Raw genomic sequence first — 17,431 nt, 5'->3', positions numbered from 1 at the left:
AAGAGTGTACAGTTCCAAGGTTGTAAAATGTCCAGATCAAGGCACATCAGAGATAATTTTTCACCAAAGTCAGCTACTGGTGGTCCTGCCGTCCTGCCCCATGGTGACCAGGCATAGGGTCGAGCTCCTCTCCTCAGCCTTGAGCTGCTCCGTGCACCCCACTCCTTGGGAGCCTCTGTCGCTACCTCTGTGCTCTACTGATTCCAGACTCCCAGACCTGTAGGTCTCTCCAGGCTTCTCTCCTTGAGATCAGAGTACTTGGTGTACTTTCTCCTTTCTCTCACATGGCAGGATCAAAAGGGCTTTTTTGTGTGTCTCTCTCTGGTCTCCATTTATATAAAGCTCCACTAAGAGGGTGGAGGCCCAACCTGAGTCCTGCCTCTCTGACATGGTCCAATCAAAAAGGCTCTACACCCACAGAAATGAATTAATCCAAGAACATCATCTTTTTCTCTCTGGCATTCACAAAATAGTTTCAAACTGTCACAGGGGGCTTCCCTGAAGGGATTAAAAATAAGATTACCCTCTTTGAGTTAAATTAAAATATCAACACTTAATGAAAGAGCTGGAACAAAATTACTATAAAGAGACGAAATGGCTCCTGGGCCAGCAAGACGCCACTGTAACCTGACTGAATGCATTAACAGAGCTAAAACAAAACAAAACAACAACATGAAGGGACAGGCTCACAAGGAAACTGGATAGATAGGCTGATACAAAGGGGAAGGGATGGTGACCAAGGTGAACTTGGTGTATATCTAACCTGAGGGTAGGGGAGAGGATTCCATGGCCCAAAGATACCTTTTGTTCTCAAAATGTTGTGGAAGAAAAAGCATAACCTTGCAAAATATCTAACAAGTCACTCCTGCCCCCACTTCTGTGGATCAGTCTGTGAGGGCATGGCCTTGCAGAAGAATACCAAATAAATAACTCCTGCCCCTGTTTCTGTAAATCAGCCTGTGAAGACATGGCTTACTAGAAAGACATCAAATGAGTGGCTTCACCCCCCGTTCCTATAAATCAGCCCACAAACTTGCAGCTGCATTCTGCCTCTCTAACCCCATTGCTTGCAAATTTTCCCCTAGCAACGCATTAGCCAGTGAACAAAAGTTATGCTGATCCCACCTGAAATCCTATATAAACCTATGAAAACTGAAAAACGGGGCTCAGAATTTGTAGATTGACTCTCTTCTGGGCCCACGTGTAATAAAACTGTTTCATCTACCTTTCTGGAGTACTCGTGATTTTCTACGGTTCAGAACTCCTGGCTTTGCTGTAACAAAAATCATATAGATGTTCCTCTTGTTCTGATTCCATGCTCAAGAAGGAAGCATCTGATTCTAATTTGGCTTCCCATATAGTAACCCTACAGAGAGAGAACTTGGCCAAACAAAGAACAGAAGTGTCCAGTCCCCTCAGTACTAAATTTTTCTTTACAAATGAATACACTGGCATCCTGTTTATAATTTGGTACCCCATGTCCATCTACCTTGCCTACATAGTGAAAATGTGCTGGCCAGCCCATCCTTTCCTTTGAGTGGTTGCTGCCCTCATTTTAAATGAATATAATGGCATTTCAATTATAGATCTCAATCTCACATAACTCTGACTATGTTAGTGATCAAATCAGAGCGTGCTGATAAATCAAATTCTCCCAAAAGAATCTTACTTTGAGTCATGGAAAATTCATTAAGATAATGTCAGGAATCTTGAGAGACAAACTTCAAGACTTCTCCACATGATGTAACTTCAGCCACCAGAATTTGACCCAGCAAGCCAAGCTACTTTCCTCGTGTGAAAATTCTAAACCCTATGTATAGGCGGCATTTCATCTACACTAGTCTAAGAAGTTGCTTCAGATAAAATCTCTACTAAATCCTTTCTAATATAACTGAAGTCAAACCTCTTTGTTTTTCTACTTTCTCATTAAAACATGGAATTTCCACTGCAGTTCAACATTTTTATTTTCTCAAGGACTTCTTTTTATAGACTTTCTCCTACATATATAACCCCAATTATATTTCTCCTTCTAAGACCTTCCACACTTAAAAAAATTTTTCTCTGAACCATGTCTATACATATTTTACACATTTTACCTGAGTTGCATCATTCCTGTCTTGAAGTGATACTCAAAATAGGATAACAGCAATGCTCAGTGGTAGCAATAAACCCATTTTTAAAAAAATTTATGTATTTCCACTATGTTCTTATCCCAGATACTTCATTATTTATTTAAATTTAGTATATGTTACCTTAGATCGTATCATTCATATCTGCCCAAAGTGAATCCATCCTCACTGCATGTGTTCTGGCTAAAGTTCTCTGGTCTCAGCTGTACTAAATTATGTTAAGTTTTTTTCAACTCTGTTACTTTTAATCTTGAATTTACTTGTAGTTAACAAATTTAGCAAATTACAGTCAACTTTTAGATATCTCCAGCCTGATTATTTTCCCAACAAATGTTGTCTTCAAATTGAACAACAAAGACCTATTCCCTCTAAGTAATTACATTTGTTTGCATTTCAAATAAGCTCTGTGTATTGTTGCTTTCAGAAAGCCTGTCCTACATAGTATGAAAGTCCTTCAGAACTAAGCAATTTCTCATTCCAGGGACAGTTTGAGTGGAGGAATTGTGCTTGGGTAAGTTCTTTGGGAACGTGAAGGGTGCGTGTGTGCCTATTTAAAACACACTCAGAGACACATGTACTGGCATATACCCCAATGGGAGACTTCATATATATGTATATGTATGCATGTATGTGTGTGTATATGCATGAATTTTATGGTAGTGGTGAGTGCTTTGTTAAATTTGAATTGTATCTATTCTCAGGCTGGAATAGAGAATAAGAATAAATTGGCCTTAGTGCAATATTTAGGAGATAATGGATTTAGGATCTGATAATAGATTAGGTCTGGAAGATTGAGAAAAATTACTCAGAGTATTACATAGCAGAGGAGCAGGGTCTCAGACCCTGGCTTAAGTATGCCAAGTATACTCTCAACTTCTCTCTTTTCCCTCAAGGTACTGAAATCACCCAGAGAGATGCAATGGCTCCAGTTTTAGCCATGGCAACCCTGCGGATTTTGCCATTTGGGTTGTTGCATCTTGGTTTTGGTGTAGAGGGAGGTAGTTTTAGCAGGTGGGAGGAAGATGCAAAAATGCTGATGCTAGCATTCAGAGGGATTTTTTATAATAACTCACTATATTTTTAATAAGGAAATTATTATTATTTGGGGGACAAAAGAATTAATTACCCAGGGGCAGAAGGAGCAAGGAAATCATTGCCATGGATCATGTTCTTTTGACAATGCTCTTTAATCATCAGTTAAAAAGGTTTAACTTCATTATAATGCATACAGTACATTTTTAGATATTGGTTGTGGTAGGTTGAATTATGTACTCCCCAAAACACATGTTCTTAATCATAATCTGTGTCTTGTGAGCCGGAATCCCTTTGAAGATGGACCCTTTGATCCATCCATTTAGCTGAGGATATATCTAAGCAAGGTATTAAAGGGTAAATAGGACCCTTTGGAGATGTTATTTTTAGTTAAGGTGTAGTTAAGTACAGAGTGGCATTAATCTGTATTACTGGAGAACTAATAGTCCCAAATGGGAGAAAGAAGAGGACATAGCCTTGGGACTAGAGGCAAAGATAGAAGCCAAGGAACCCCAGGATTGGCAGAATGCTACAGTCCTCAGGGGGAAAGCAGTCTTGCTGACAGCTTGATTTTCTGAAACCATCAGCTGATAAATTCCTGTTGTTTAAGCCCAAACCAGTTTGTGGTATTTGTGGAAACAACTTCAAGCAAATTAAGAAATTGGTTATACCCATATCTAAGAAATTATTTTAAAATATTCTAAAGCCAGATATGCATTTTAAAATCACCTACAATATTGATTCATCTTTGCTCTCTTTTTCTAGTTTGGATAATCTATATCTAGTTATTCCAAAACTCAAGTCATTTGTAAACTCTATGAGACCTATGTGCAAAGTCTATTTACTTCCCTGCTTTGGTTGATATTATTAATACTTTTTATTTTTACATTAGAATCTTATAAATTATTCTACCAATTCTCATTATGCAAACTCATAACTTGGCTAATAGAGCTGAAATCTATCTTTTCCTGATTGTGTATTAAGCTTCTTTTTCTAGACTTGAACATCTATTTCATAGTGTTGTTCCTCTTATTTCATTGCCTTTATCAACTTACCATTCTGAAATATTGAATAGACATAAATTGAAAATTTTCAGTTTCTAGATAGGTTTAAATGACTACTTTCTAATAAGAAACTGATTGATTTTAACTTTGGGTTTGACTAAAGTAATATAACTTTATAAAACCTATGAAATACTAAATATAATCATTCTTCTAGCTGGACAAAACTGCAACCTGGGCTGTTTGTTCTAGTTACTTTGCCAAGTCCTCTCAGAACCTTGCTCTCCTGACTAGGGCATCTTTTTCTCTGCTTGCATATTCAATTTTCCTCCTTCCTGTAATGCTGTGCAGTTCTTTACCTGGTACCAGTCAACTGTCCTCTCTACAAGACAGAACTGAGAATTATTTTATTCCTTTAATAGGAAACAATCACCTACTTGAAAAGAATAAACCTCTACATCTCGAATGGTTGAATTTTTTGTCCACATTTTTGACCTTTGTGCCTTTCCCTCAGGCACTGCCCACCCACTAGGCAGACCTGGTGATCTCTGCTTGTCCTCATTCTATTAATAGAAATCTATCAATGACAAATTAGTAAGATAAAAATGCAACATTGGACATGTCACCTGGGTTATGCTTAGATATAAGAGCTTCCTCTTAAAAGATGAAAATATGAAAACAAAACTGTATTCATATATCATTGGAAAATAAATGGGTAACCTTTTACACTTTTCTATTTCATCAAAATACAATTCATATGTTCTATTTGAAATATCTTGATATTAAAAACACAAAAGTCAAGTGCTGTATAGAAAGAGAGGCATATTTTTATTCTTTTGCATCAAATGTTTTCACTATGGTTCCAAATAAATTGTCATCTAAACCATATTTTAATATACTAATCAGGGCCAAATAGGGGATATTGAAAAAATTTTTTAATAAAATGACAGAATTTCAAAGAAAAGCTATTGAAGCTCTTATAAATGTCTCTGTTTGACTTATTGCTTAACAAAAAATGCTTCAGTCTTCATTTTTAATTATGCTGAAAGTACATATTAATGTAGTAGTCCAGAAGAAATTTTAAAAATTCCCATGTATTTCCCTAAAACTTAGCATGTTTGATGCTGTATTTCTTTTTTTCTTCTTTCTTTCTTACTGTTATGGATTGAGTTATATCCTCCAAGAAGACAAGTTCAAGTCCTAACCCCATGTCCTGTAGATGAGAACTCATTTGTTAAGAGGATCTTTAAAGAGCAGGTCAAGCTTAATCAAGGTGGCCTTGGTCCAATATGACTGGAGATCTTATAAGCAGAGGAAATTGGACACAGTAAGAATAAGAGATAGAAGGAGATAGATGGCTGTGTGACAGAGGCAGAATTTGAGGTATGGGTTGCTGGTGAGCTCCCACCAGAACACTATAGACTTCAGAGAAACCATGGATTACCAATACCTTGATTTTGGACTTCTAGCCTCTCAAACTGTGAGACATTAAATTTTTGTTGTTCAAACCAACCAGACTTTGGTATTTGTCATAATAGCCCTGGCTAAGACAGTTTTTGGTACCAGGAAGTGGGGTGTTGCTTTAACAAATACCTAAAAATGTGAAACTGGCTTTGTAATTGGGTAATGGGTAGAGGCTGGAAGAATTTTGAGGCACTTGATAAAAATCTAGATTGCTTTGACAAACCTATTGGTAGAAATATGGATGTTGAAGGTGCTTCTGGTGAGGCTTAAAAAGAAATGTGTGTGTGATGTGTGTGTGATTGCAAATTGGAGGAAAGGCACTCTGTTTTATAAAGTAGCAGAAATCTTGGCAATACTGTCCCAGCAATGGACTGAAAGTGGATGTTGTAAGCAATAAGCTCAGGTATTTAGCTGAGGATATAATCAAGCAAGGTGTTGAAGGTACAGCCTTATTTCTTTGTACTGCTTACAATAAAATGCAAGAAGAAAAAGATAAACTGAGGACAGAACAGTGAAGCAAAAAGGAATCAGCACTTAATGATTTGGAAAAGTCTCAACTTACCAAGATTGAATGGTCTGAGATGAGTGTCAGGACAGCAGGACTGTTCCTCAGTTTCCAGGAGGCGAGTTCCCAGAGAACAGGGCTACTTTGCCGATTGTGATAGTTTTATGTGTCAATTTGGCTAGGCTATAGACTACAGTTACATCATCATACACTAATCTAGGGGTTGTTGTGAAGGTATTTTGTAGATTTTGTTAAAGTCTCTAATCAGTTGGCTCTAATAAGGGAGAGTATCCTGGAGTAAATCAGTTGAAAGGCCTTAAAAGCAAAACTGAGACTTTCCTAAAAGATATTCCACCAGTGGACAGCAGCTTCAGCCATGCCTGAGTTTCAGCCTGTCCTTCCTGACAAGCTTGCTCTGATTTCTGACTTGCCTAGCCAGGTTTCACAATCATGTAAACCAATTTGCAGTAAATTTCCTAATATACATCCCTTCTGTGAACTGTATCTCTGGTTGAACCCTGACTAATACACTGACTAGTAGAACCCTAAACTCTATCTCCTCCCATTCCTAAGACTCTCTAAATTATTTCTTGTTCCCCCTCCTGGTGCAAATGGGGAGGAGGGAGAGGGGGGACCATATGTTGTAAAATACATATACCAAGCTTTTTAAAAATCATTATGAATTTAAACTTGTTCAACCTTTTTTGAAGATGTTTCAGTAAAATCTCTCCCATATTTATTAAATTCCTATACAAAATAACTTTATTTCATTATTAAAAAATTTCGGACTATATTTTAAGGCAGACACTATTTTAAAAGTATCTTTTTTCTTCGTTTTATGTTCACAGCATCTACTATTTTATGTTCAATAAGTGCTTGTTGGATGAATAACAGATTAATTTCTCAATAATACTCTTAAGTATTTCCAAGGGATTTTTATAGTAAAACTCAGATTCTTTTCTTCAGTATCATATTTAGTAGAGGTATTTTTAAATATAATTTACAAAATCTGGTCAATTAGGTGTATCCTCATTTTATACTGTCAGTAAAATGGATAATTTTAAAGATTATGATACAAACAGACAAAATACCTATGATTTAAGGTCAGGCAGAAGAGATAAGACCAACAAGTATAATTGTGTGAAAATAAGTGTGGATGAAAATAAAATCTAGAATGGAATATTTGCTAAGGAATATGGTATCTTTTTAGTGATTTTTTCCATTTGAATTTCTCCTTAAATTTTATTATATTGCTTTATCATTTAAAAAACATTGAAGTATTGGTTGTTTTATCTATCCCATCTTTTTAGAGAACTTTTTACATTGTCCTTTTATTTCAGAATAAGGAGTGATAGGATTTTGAAAAATATTCTAAACCCATTTTTTAATCATTAGAATTTGTTAACAGTTATTTCTTCATTTTTACAATCCTTTAAATAAACTAAAATGCAAATGAAAATATACTGGTTTTACAGTTTTTTAATATATTGAAGTATAACCGGTATAAATGTAACCCCATAAACTCATATTTCTCATAAATTAGGAGAAATCTCTTCACTAATATGCAATAATGTCTAAAGAAAATTTAGCTTTAGTATCATTTCTAAGGCACTGCAATTTTCATACCTGATCTTTTTTAGGTAAGATTAACAATAGTGTGCTATCTTGTCTGAAAGCATAAGAAAACATATGGTGAGATAACTGCAAAGGGGAAATAAAATTAAAAGTCATAGTTTCATGTATGGTTTGTATTTTCTGCTTTCTTTATAATTTCTTGCATCTCGAGTAAGTAATTATTTGAACATGGCCTTGAAGGACATAAAAAGGCAACTTTCAAAAACCATAGAGTGATCAGATAACTATACAAAGTTTTCACTGATTATTATTTTAATTATTAAAAAGACTAATTTACACAAATATGCACTTACAAAATAAAGTGGCAGAAATAAAAAAAAATTCTTTATCAAATTATAGAAGGTCAATATTCCTCAAACTCCTACAAAGCTCAACACATCTGCAACTTGAATATAGTATCCTTTTTTAGTAGAAGTAAGTCCAGGTACCTTACTTAAAATCATTCCCTTTGCTTTTCAAATGAAATTCTCAACATTATACAGAAACCCTGTATTGATTTCCCCATTCTTACGTCCCACTTCTCTCACCCTCAAGTTCTTATCTCCAGTCATTCCCTACTCTCACATTCCTTTAAAGTCGTCTTCCTTGACCCCCATCTCAGAATCATTGCACATGCTGACATTGCTAACCTGGAATTCACTCTCTCATTTTTTTTTCTTAGTTAACGACATCAATCCTTTACATTTCAACGTATATGTTACAATTCCTGATACATAGCAGACACTCAATAAATATTTGTTAATGGATTCTTCCACACATTATTCTAATACAGATTTTATTATTTTTTTTTCTTAGCTATTTTATTTTATTTTATTGACTTTGTAATAATATTACATTAAAAATATATATGTGAGGTCCCATTGAACCCCACCCCCCCACCCCACCTCTCCCCCCCCCCCCCCCAGCAACACTCCCTCCCATCATCATGACACATCCATTGGATTTGGTAAGTACATCTTTGGGCACCTCTGCACCTCATAGTCAATGGTCCACATCATGGCCCATACTCTCCCCCATTCCATCCAGTGGGCCCTGTGAGGATATACAATGTCCGGTGATTGCCTCTGAAGCACCATCCAGGGCAGCTCCATGTCCCAAAGACGCCTCCACCTCTCATCTCTTCCTGCCTTTCCCCATACCCATCAGCCACCATGTCCACTTTTCCCAATCCAATGCCACCTCTTCTATGTGGACATTGGATTGGTTGTGTCCATTGCACCTCTATGTCAAGAGGAGGCTCAGATTCCACATGGATGCTGGATGCAATCCTCCCACTTTCAGTTGTAATCACTCTAGGCTCCATGGTGTGGTGGTTGTCCTTCTTCAACTCCATCTTAGCTGAGTGTGGTAAGTCCAATAAAACAGATTGTAGGTGCTGGAGTCTGTTGAGGCTCAGGACCTGGCTATCACATTGTCAGTCCAGAGATTCAAATCCCCTAAATATATCTTAAACCCCAACATTAACTGCACTTCCAGCACATTAGCATGAAAGTCTTATGAAGGGAGATCCCATCTGAGTCCAGATTCATCACACATAAACACCATTTCCAAAGAGGGGCCATCTGACCTGGTAGTTAACCCCATCGGCCATGACCATAACTCCCATGGGTCTCTTTAGCCCTCAAAGGAACCAATATCTGGGGGTTGTATCTGCTTTATCTGTCTCTCTGACTCTGCTCAGTTGTGCATAAGGGCAATCCTTCTGCCAGCCTCCAGACTCTTTTTTAGAAACTCGTAGCCATATAAACTCATTTCTCCTTTCCCTAATACAGACTTTAAACACTGCCTATCCATATTACTAATAGCCTCTAACTATTCTCCCTGTTACCACCCTCTGCTTTTTAATCTTCCCTCATGAAGATCCTAGTTGACTGGATAAGGAATATTACTAGATTTAATTTTACAACTTTTCCCTTTTAGGTTTTACTATCTTCCTTGTTTGTCCAATTTAATTGCATCTTCTAATTTTAATGCAATGATTGAATACAATGGTTAATTAGTTACAGTGATTAAGCTTTTGGTTAAAATACTGATGTCACAGTAAATCCCACTTACTGAAAATGTTAATCTTTAGTTGCATTTGAGCTATGTTTTTATCTATGTTGTCTCAAGAGTTAAAAATCGTAGTTTCCTGTAATGCATAGCACAAACTTAGAAAATATACTTTTTTGATAACTGTAGTAAGTTTTGAAATTTTTGTGAAAAATAGGCTATAAGTTATGATGCAGGGGTCATCTTTTCTTGTCTTTTGGATTCCACTAAATCACAGCTTAGTATCATCAAAGTATATTGAATTTTACACAGCTTACTTTAAAAAGATAAAAATTGTGACCATAACTCCTTTTCAATAGATAGAAAATCTAATAGTAAACTACCCAAAAGGACAGATAATTTATATTGATTCTATGAAAAAAAGAAGTAATAAAACTATGACTTATGAGAATTATACTACATTGAGAAAATAAAAGAATTGAAACCTTGGTAACCAATAACAACATGAAGTATATTCAGAAAAATAGGAAATATGCAAATTTTGTATCTCTACAATTAAATACATCTTTATATATGCAGTGAATAAATGTGCCAGATTCTCAAATAGAAAGTACATTATGATTTTTAAAATAAATACATAACTACAGTGCATGTAAGATATATAAATAAGCATTTTAAAAGCAGGATAATAGGTCATATGAATATGGAGAAACATTTTAGACATCTGTAAGCGTTATGATTACTGACTAAGACTTTACCCTAGTGGGATCTAACAGATTTTTCTCTTGATGTCTAATTTACCAAATTCCAAGTTCTCAAGGTATTTATTTCAAAAGCAGATTTCATTTTTTCATGGTTTTTTCTTTTAGAAATTCAGGTATTATTACATTTGCAATGTTAGGGATATAAATACAAAGCATGTTGCCATGTCCTTGGTTTTGGATGACCATTAATATTTTTCTCTGTTTGGGTTACTCTACTTTGTTCATTCTATAATTGGTATGCCTCCTTCCAAATAGGAATTTCTATATGGGCTAAAATAACTCATTTATTTAGAAAAGCTGAATTAATAGCTATCACTGAAAAAATAAATATGGCCATGTAGAATAGCAAAATATTATTGAACTAAATTTTCAAACTTTAAAATTGATTCAACTTTGTACTAATAAAAGAAGAAATCTCATAACATTGTAAGCCATGTATTTCTGTGCTTGTAAAAGTTGTGAAAAACCAATAATAAGTAATTCTGTATTTGTTATCTACTGGTATAGTATAACTAAACATTTATCAAAATAAAATTGAGGTCCATATGCATATAAAACCTACTCTTTATCATAAGTATCATTAGAAACTATATAGATCCAAATGAACTCTTGAGGGTAATGCTCTTAAAATAAAGAATCACAATTTAAGTGCATAGCTATTACAAACTCATTTGATATTCATTTCAATTGCAATGACTATAATGAATTTACTTTGTATTCAAACAGATGTCAGACGTACTACTACAGAAGTTCCAATATAATTCAGTCTTAGTTAAGCACAAGTAAATGGATATTTAAAATTGACTGTTACCATGAAAGAGAGAAAAAAAAAACAAAGACAAAACCCAATTACAGCAAACATTAACTCATTTAAACAACGAATTAAAGATTCTTATTAAATTGTGTTCTTTCTTATTTTGACATATACAGAACACAATAATATAGAGAAGTTTGCTATGTTAACCACTCCTTTTCCTTGTATCAGCTAGTCTATAGATTAGTTAGCCTGGAAAATAGAAATTAGGAGTATGAAAAAAGACTCAAAAAAGTAGACTGAAATCCACATTACAATATTTAGAGCCTGGTCTATCAAAAGGATTAAAAAATGTGGAAGGATTAAAAATGTAGTAGAAGGAGTAGGTAATTATTTGTGCCATTTTATTTCAATGGGTTTATAAGCCCTAATATTCATTTTAATCTTCTCCCACATGAACTAACAACTAGAGTGTTTCTCAATGTATGATTCATAGAGTTACTGGTGGATGTCTGTTAAAAGCAGATGTTTCTGGACTCTACCCGTGTCCTATCAAATCAGAGTTCTGATTCTGGGGCCCTGGAACCAGCATTTTGACAAGCAAGCTGTAGATTCCAATGCACACTAAAGTCTGAGAAACACTAGCCTTTGACAAAAAATTCCAGCTCTTCACATACCATTGAGTATCCTCCACAAACTATTTCTACCCTTACTTTCTAACCACATTTCTCACTGTTTTTCTAATTGAAACCTCTGCATTTGCCCAACAACTTCTTACCTTGACCTGAGGACCCATTCATTTTCTGTCTTCTAGACCCTTGCCTACCCTCTTTCACTGGCCTGGAACTGTCTTTCTGTCTCTTTAATGAAGCATTACCTCACCATCCCTGCCACAATCATCTCTTATTCTCCAAACAATGAAAGCATTTATTGTCTGAACCAATTGTTTTCATAGTTCACAGATTTTAATTTCCTGGAGTCCTTCGATTACACTTGTCTCATGCAAAGATTTGCACATAGAAGGCACTCAAATGTTGAAAATATTGTGTACTGTTTGGCTTATGACTCTTTTCTATAAGCTATTCCCTGCACCATTGGTTCTAATACAACAGTTATTTCAAGCTTCAAACAGCCCACTGGTCTTCTGACATAGCAGAAAACCATGTCCAAAGGTGCTTAATATTAACAAAGAAACTAATATACTCTCTGCCATTTATTAAGTCTTTAAATATATCAGACCCTTTACTAAGTACTTGGTTTATTAAATCATTGAATTCTCACAAACACCCTGAAATAGGCATTATGATCCCTGCTGCACTGAAAAATCACATTGGAAACTGAGGCTTAAGGGTTCAATTAACTCCCCCAAAGTCACATACTGAGGGAATGGCAAGGCCAGAGTTATGAACCCATGCTTCTCTGACTCAACACACCTGCTTATTTCTGTTATGTTATACTATAAACCAAAGAACTTTAGTTTATTGTCTGTCATCATCTTGAATTTACTACCATGACCCCCCAGAATATCTTTTTTGCAGTAAAGCTATTTCCAAAATATCCTCCAGAACTTATCTATTCTTTAAACCTCTAACACTACACATGCACACATGTAGACACACATATACATACATACACCCTAAAGCATTGCTAAAAGTAAGCCATCATGAATCAAATTTAAAAAAAAGAAACATTCAGGTTAGACTTACGGAGACAGATGCCGTTAAATGAATACAGACCACAAATTCTGCACTTAGACTATCTGCAGACAGTCTTTAGAATGCTTTCATCTTTACATTAAAGACAGCTGAAGAACCTCACAGAGAATAACTCGAAAGTTCACAAGGAGCTCTGATAAACTTTTATCCCCAAGCAATCACTGATAATTAAGCACCAGAAACACTCACACACATATGCACATAAAAATTAAAATTTTATAAATTTAAAACAATACAATTTTTAAAAACACATTTTTTAACCTCATTTGCTAGCAAACAAGCAAGTTATTTTACTTCATTTATTTACAGCTGACTGCACATTGAAGACTGGACCAAAAGATGATAAACTACATATCTATACCTGTTGGATTGTTTAGGTAATCCTAAGCACCAGCTGAGCTCATAATTAAAAGTAACATTCCATTCTAGCCTACCTGGGGTGTTCAACAACCTCGACATCTTGCAGAAATAGGAGACATACTGCTCACAATACTCGGCACTGCTGGTGATGGCGCTGATCTGGTCCATGGAGGCGCTGTAAATGAGCTGTGTCACTGAGTATTTTTCAGGGTTGTAGCCTACCACCGTCGTCTGCATCTGCAAGTCATGAGACACTACGGTCCACACTTTGTCCTCTGTGGGGAGAAAAATGACAAAGACAATGGGTCATTACCATGCAAATGTTTCTCCAAATGTCAGAAAATAATTGAGTTATACTTTATCTGGTGTTTTAACTCAACTGCAGCAGAAGAAGAGAAAGGGAGAGCAATCCTTAAAGTAATCCCTGACCTTTTCTCAGACTTGACTTCTGCTTATACGGACAAAGTAAAGAAGTCATATTTTTATTAAAAACATATGCAAGGTACATCCTGAAAATAAAAGCAGCAACAATAAAAAGCTTGACTCACCAGTTGATGCTCTATTAAAGCTCTCAGCATTGAACAGGAGGTCTATTATATTCTCACTCTTTTCTAACTCTGAAACCCATCACTCCTCCAGTATATAAATCTTTGCTCTTTCCTAAATGAGCTATTCTCTCTCAAGTCTTTGAGTCTTTGTACATGCTATTTGCTCTAATTAGAATATGCACCCTCATCCTGTTACCAAACAGTCCTTCTTCTCTGACCTGTCAGGCAAAATTAGGCATTGCATTATATATGTTATAAAGTGCTCTGTACATGTGGGATAATATGAGTAATTACGTTGTTGTTTGGACCCTGAAATTTTCAGTGTGAAAAAGGGAAGAGAAAATATATGATAGATGCAGTTAAATAAAAGCTTAAGAGGATAAAGTAGGGACTGTATAACATAGTGAGCTTGGCGGTAGATGAGGATTGTGGTTAATAGAAAGGAAGCAAGAATATTCCTCTATGAATAAAATATTAAGAATATGGTGATATACAGGAAAAGTACACTTAATATAACCTATTGACTAATGAGAGTCAACAATAGGAGAGTTTAAGGGGGTATGGGATTTTTCCTTTTGAGATAATGAAAACATTCTAAAATTTACTGAGGTGATGACAGCACAACTTTGTGATGAAAATGAGAACCACTGAATGTATACTTTGGGTGGATTATACAAGGCATGGGAATATATAACACAGTGAACCCTGTGGTACAACAGTACAGATATGAGAACATTCTTCCATGAACCTTAACAAATATATAATCCTAATATGTGTGTTAATAATAGGGTGGTTTGTGGAAAAAATACACCAAATATAAGCTATAGACTGTAGTTAGTAATATATCAATGATGTTCTTTCATTATATGTAACAAATGTTCCACAACAATGCAAGGGGTAGGTGATAGGGTGATGTATGGGAATACTTATGTTCTGTATGATTGCTTTGTAAGCCCATAAATTTTCTAATAAAAGTGAATAAATAAGTAAATAAATAACTGAAAAAACTCTCCTGAATTTGATTTCAAAGCATCACTATGAACTCATGATAATGTTATCTTTTAAAATATACATACATATGTCCTACTGTCCATTGAAAAATTCCCCAAACAAGGACTAACCCCTAGGACCAGACCGTGATCAAAATACCATTTTCTATTAAGAGTAAACCCTGGAGATAGGGCTAATTCCAAGTTGGAAATATACAAAATGAGCCTGGAATATACTGTTATGCTAGAAACTAATAAATTACTGAAGCCTGAGGGCAATTCAAAAGTCCTCAGGCAATTTAAAAATCCTCAGGACCAACTGAAAAGGCTCCCACTGGCCAGAGAAGGGGCTATTTGAGCATGAATAAAATTTCCCGCAGTGGATTAAAACACATGATATATATGTAAATCTATGAGTTCATTAAGAGAAAAAAAGCTTACCTTAGAAAGATGCTAGGTAACCAAGTCTTTATTTTGAATATTGGTCAACAAAGGTAAAAAATCAAGCATTAGTTCTGACTTTGCTATATAAACTGTATTGTAACCCTAGGTAATTGACTATTTCCTTTACAGAAATATTCCAGATCATAAATAAAGACTAAATGATATAATTAGAGTATCATCATTTTGTAACTTCTAACAAATTAGTAGGATCTAAGCCATGATTATCAATGGCTGCTAATAGAACCAAAAATAAAATCAGAGATGAAGGACCTCTTGAAGGGAGTATACAGCTCTACATATGAAGTAGTGCAGACAAAAAATAAACCAGATTTCAACCAAGTTCATAGATCTAATTACCAACTTCAAGGAAATACAAGGGAAAGGGAAACATGTTAAATGACATTAAAGGGAAATAATCAGCAAAATTCTTGCTGTGGGAAACTGTAATCAAACCAACTAGTTTTTCAACAAATAAATTGCAAAGGGGAAAGAGAGAAATATTGAGAGACAGAGAGAGACAGTGTGTGTGTGTAAAGAGACTCCCTGAACTTGACCCTCAGGCAGTCTTCCTTATTTGAATACTTGGCAACTCCATTCTTCTAGTTGCTCAAGGCAAAAACCTTATCATCAACATTAGCTGCTCTTTCTTCTACACTCAGTCTCCAATCTGGCAGCGAATCCTGTCTCTGTTACCTTCTGTTATATTCAGCATCTGACTGCTGTCTATCCCATGCTCCTCCACCACTAGTTAAAGCTAACATCGTCTCTCACCTGGATTACCACAGTAACTTCTAAACAGACCCTGCTTTCCACCCTTGCAGCTCTACATCTACTTTCAGCACAGCAGTGAGAATGAGCACTTGAAAAAATAAATCATATTCTGATACTCTGTTCAAAGCCCTACCATGGCACTGACAGAATAAAAGTCATGTCTTTAAAAGAACAAAGGTCCTTCATGATTTGGCTACACATTATCCATATTCCTGATGCCCTACTACTTCACACTTGTTTGTTTGGCTCTAGCCACATTGATCTTACATTCCTTAAATCTGCAGGCATGCTCCCATCTTGTATCCTTTGCACTTACTGATTCGTCTGTCTAGAGTTTTCTTTCCTCAGATTCCTCAGGGTCTGTGCCTTCTTCTCTAGAGCTTTGTTCAAATGTCAACTTTTGCTTTGCTATTTCCCACCCACACCAACAACCACTCTCCATTGCCCTTCCTTGCTTTGTTTTTCTTGGTAGCACTCATCTCTAACTAGTATAGCACATAGTTTAATAGCTTCTTTTATGCCTGTTTCCCCACATTATAAGGTAAGATTCATTAAGGCAGGAATATTTGCAATGCTGTGCCCACAGTTTTTGGAACAGAAACTGGCATATCATAGGCGTTCATAAAATACTATTTGAATGAAAAAATGTATAAACAAAAATAAGTGGAAGAAAAACACAATATGCCTCTATATTAAAATACTTTCTAATTTGCTCTTCAGTCAGTTAAAAGAGGTTTAGATATGGTATTCCCTATAGCAATATCTTTTCTATAGGATATTTCTTTTCTAGTTTTACCTTTGGCCTCATTGGAACTGCCTTCCATTAACTTCTCTGACAGAACAAAGAAACTACTACATATTTTCTTTTAGTAATTCTGTCACTTTCTGACATGATTCTGACAGCAAACTGATTGTCATTTATATCCAGAATTGCAGATATACTTTCACCTAATTAAAGATCCATTAATTTAATTAGGTTAAATTTATCTCTTCTGTTACAATCAGCCTCTGGCATAGAATTTTCATCTGTCTGGCACTGCTTGCAGTTTTGTTTTGTGTTGTTTTTTTTCCTACAAATCCTCATCAGGAGTCTTGTCAAGCAGCACTCCTCCAGAACTCCTTCTTTAACTCATGAAGGAATCCTATTCTAATCTGACCTTTTATTTAAATGTATACAAACTAATATTCATAAAGGCAAACATTAACTTAAAGAAGCAAAACCCTCACCCATTTATAGTGCTATTCTATACAGCTTTGATAATTAAAAACATTAAACAAGTGCTAATATTGATGAGTATCTAAATTTCAATTCTAGTTTTGCCCTAAAT

The 17,431-nt window shown here is 35.4% G+C and overlaps 1 protein-coding gene across 1 annotated transcript in view; it reads right to left on the bottom strand.

The window, feature by feature from the left end:
• CNTNAP2 (contactin associated protein 2) overlaps nt 1–17,431 on the bottom strand; it is a 2,351,919-nt gene that overhangs the window by 768,938 nt on the left and 1,565,550 nt on the right. Inside the window, exon 13 of the mRNA XM_058297514.2 lies at nt 13,426–13,626. Coding sequence (XP_058153497.1) covers nt 13,426–13,626 — 201 coding nt within the window. The remainder of the gene's footprint in view (nt 1–13,425; nt 13,627–17,431) is intronic.

Source organism: Dasypus novemcinctus, chromosome 5 (genome assembly GCF_030445035.2).
Source record: "Dasypus novemcinctus isolate mDasNov1 chromosome 5, mDasNov1.1.hap2, whole genome shotgun sequence".
Taxonomy (NCBI): Eukaryota; Metazoa; Chordata; class Mammalia; order Cingulata; family Dasypodidae; genus Dasypus; species Dasypus novemcinctus.
This window is presented reverse-complemented; position numbering and strand designations above follow the sequence as displayed.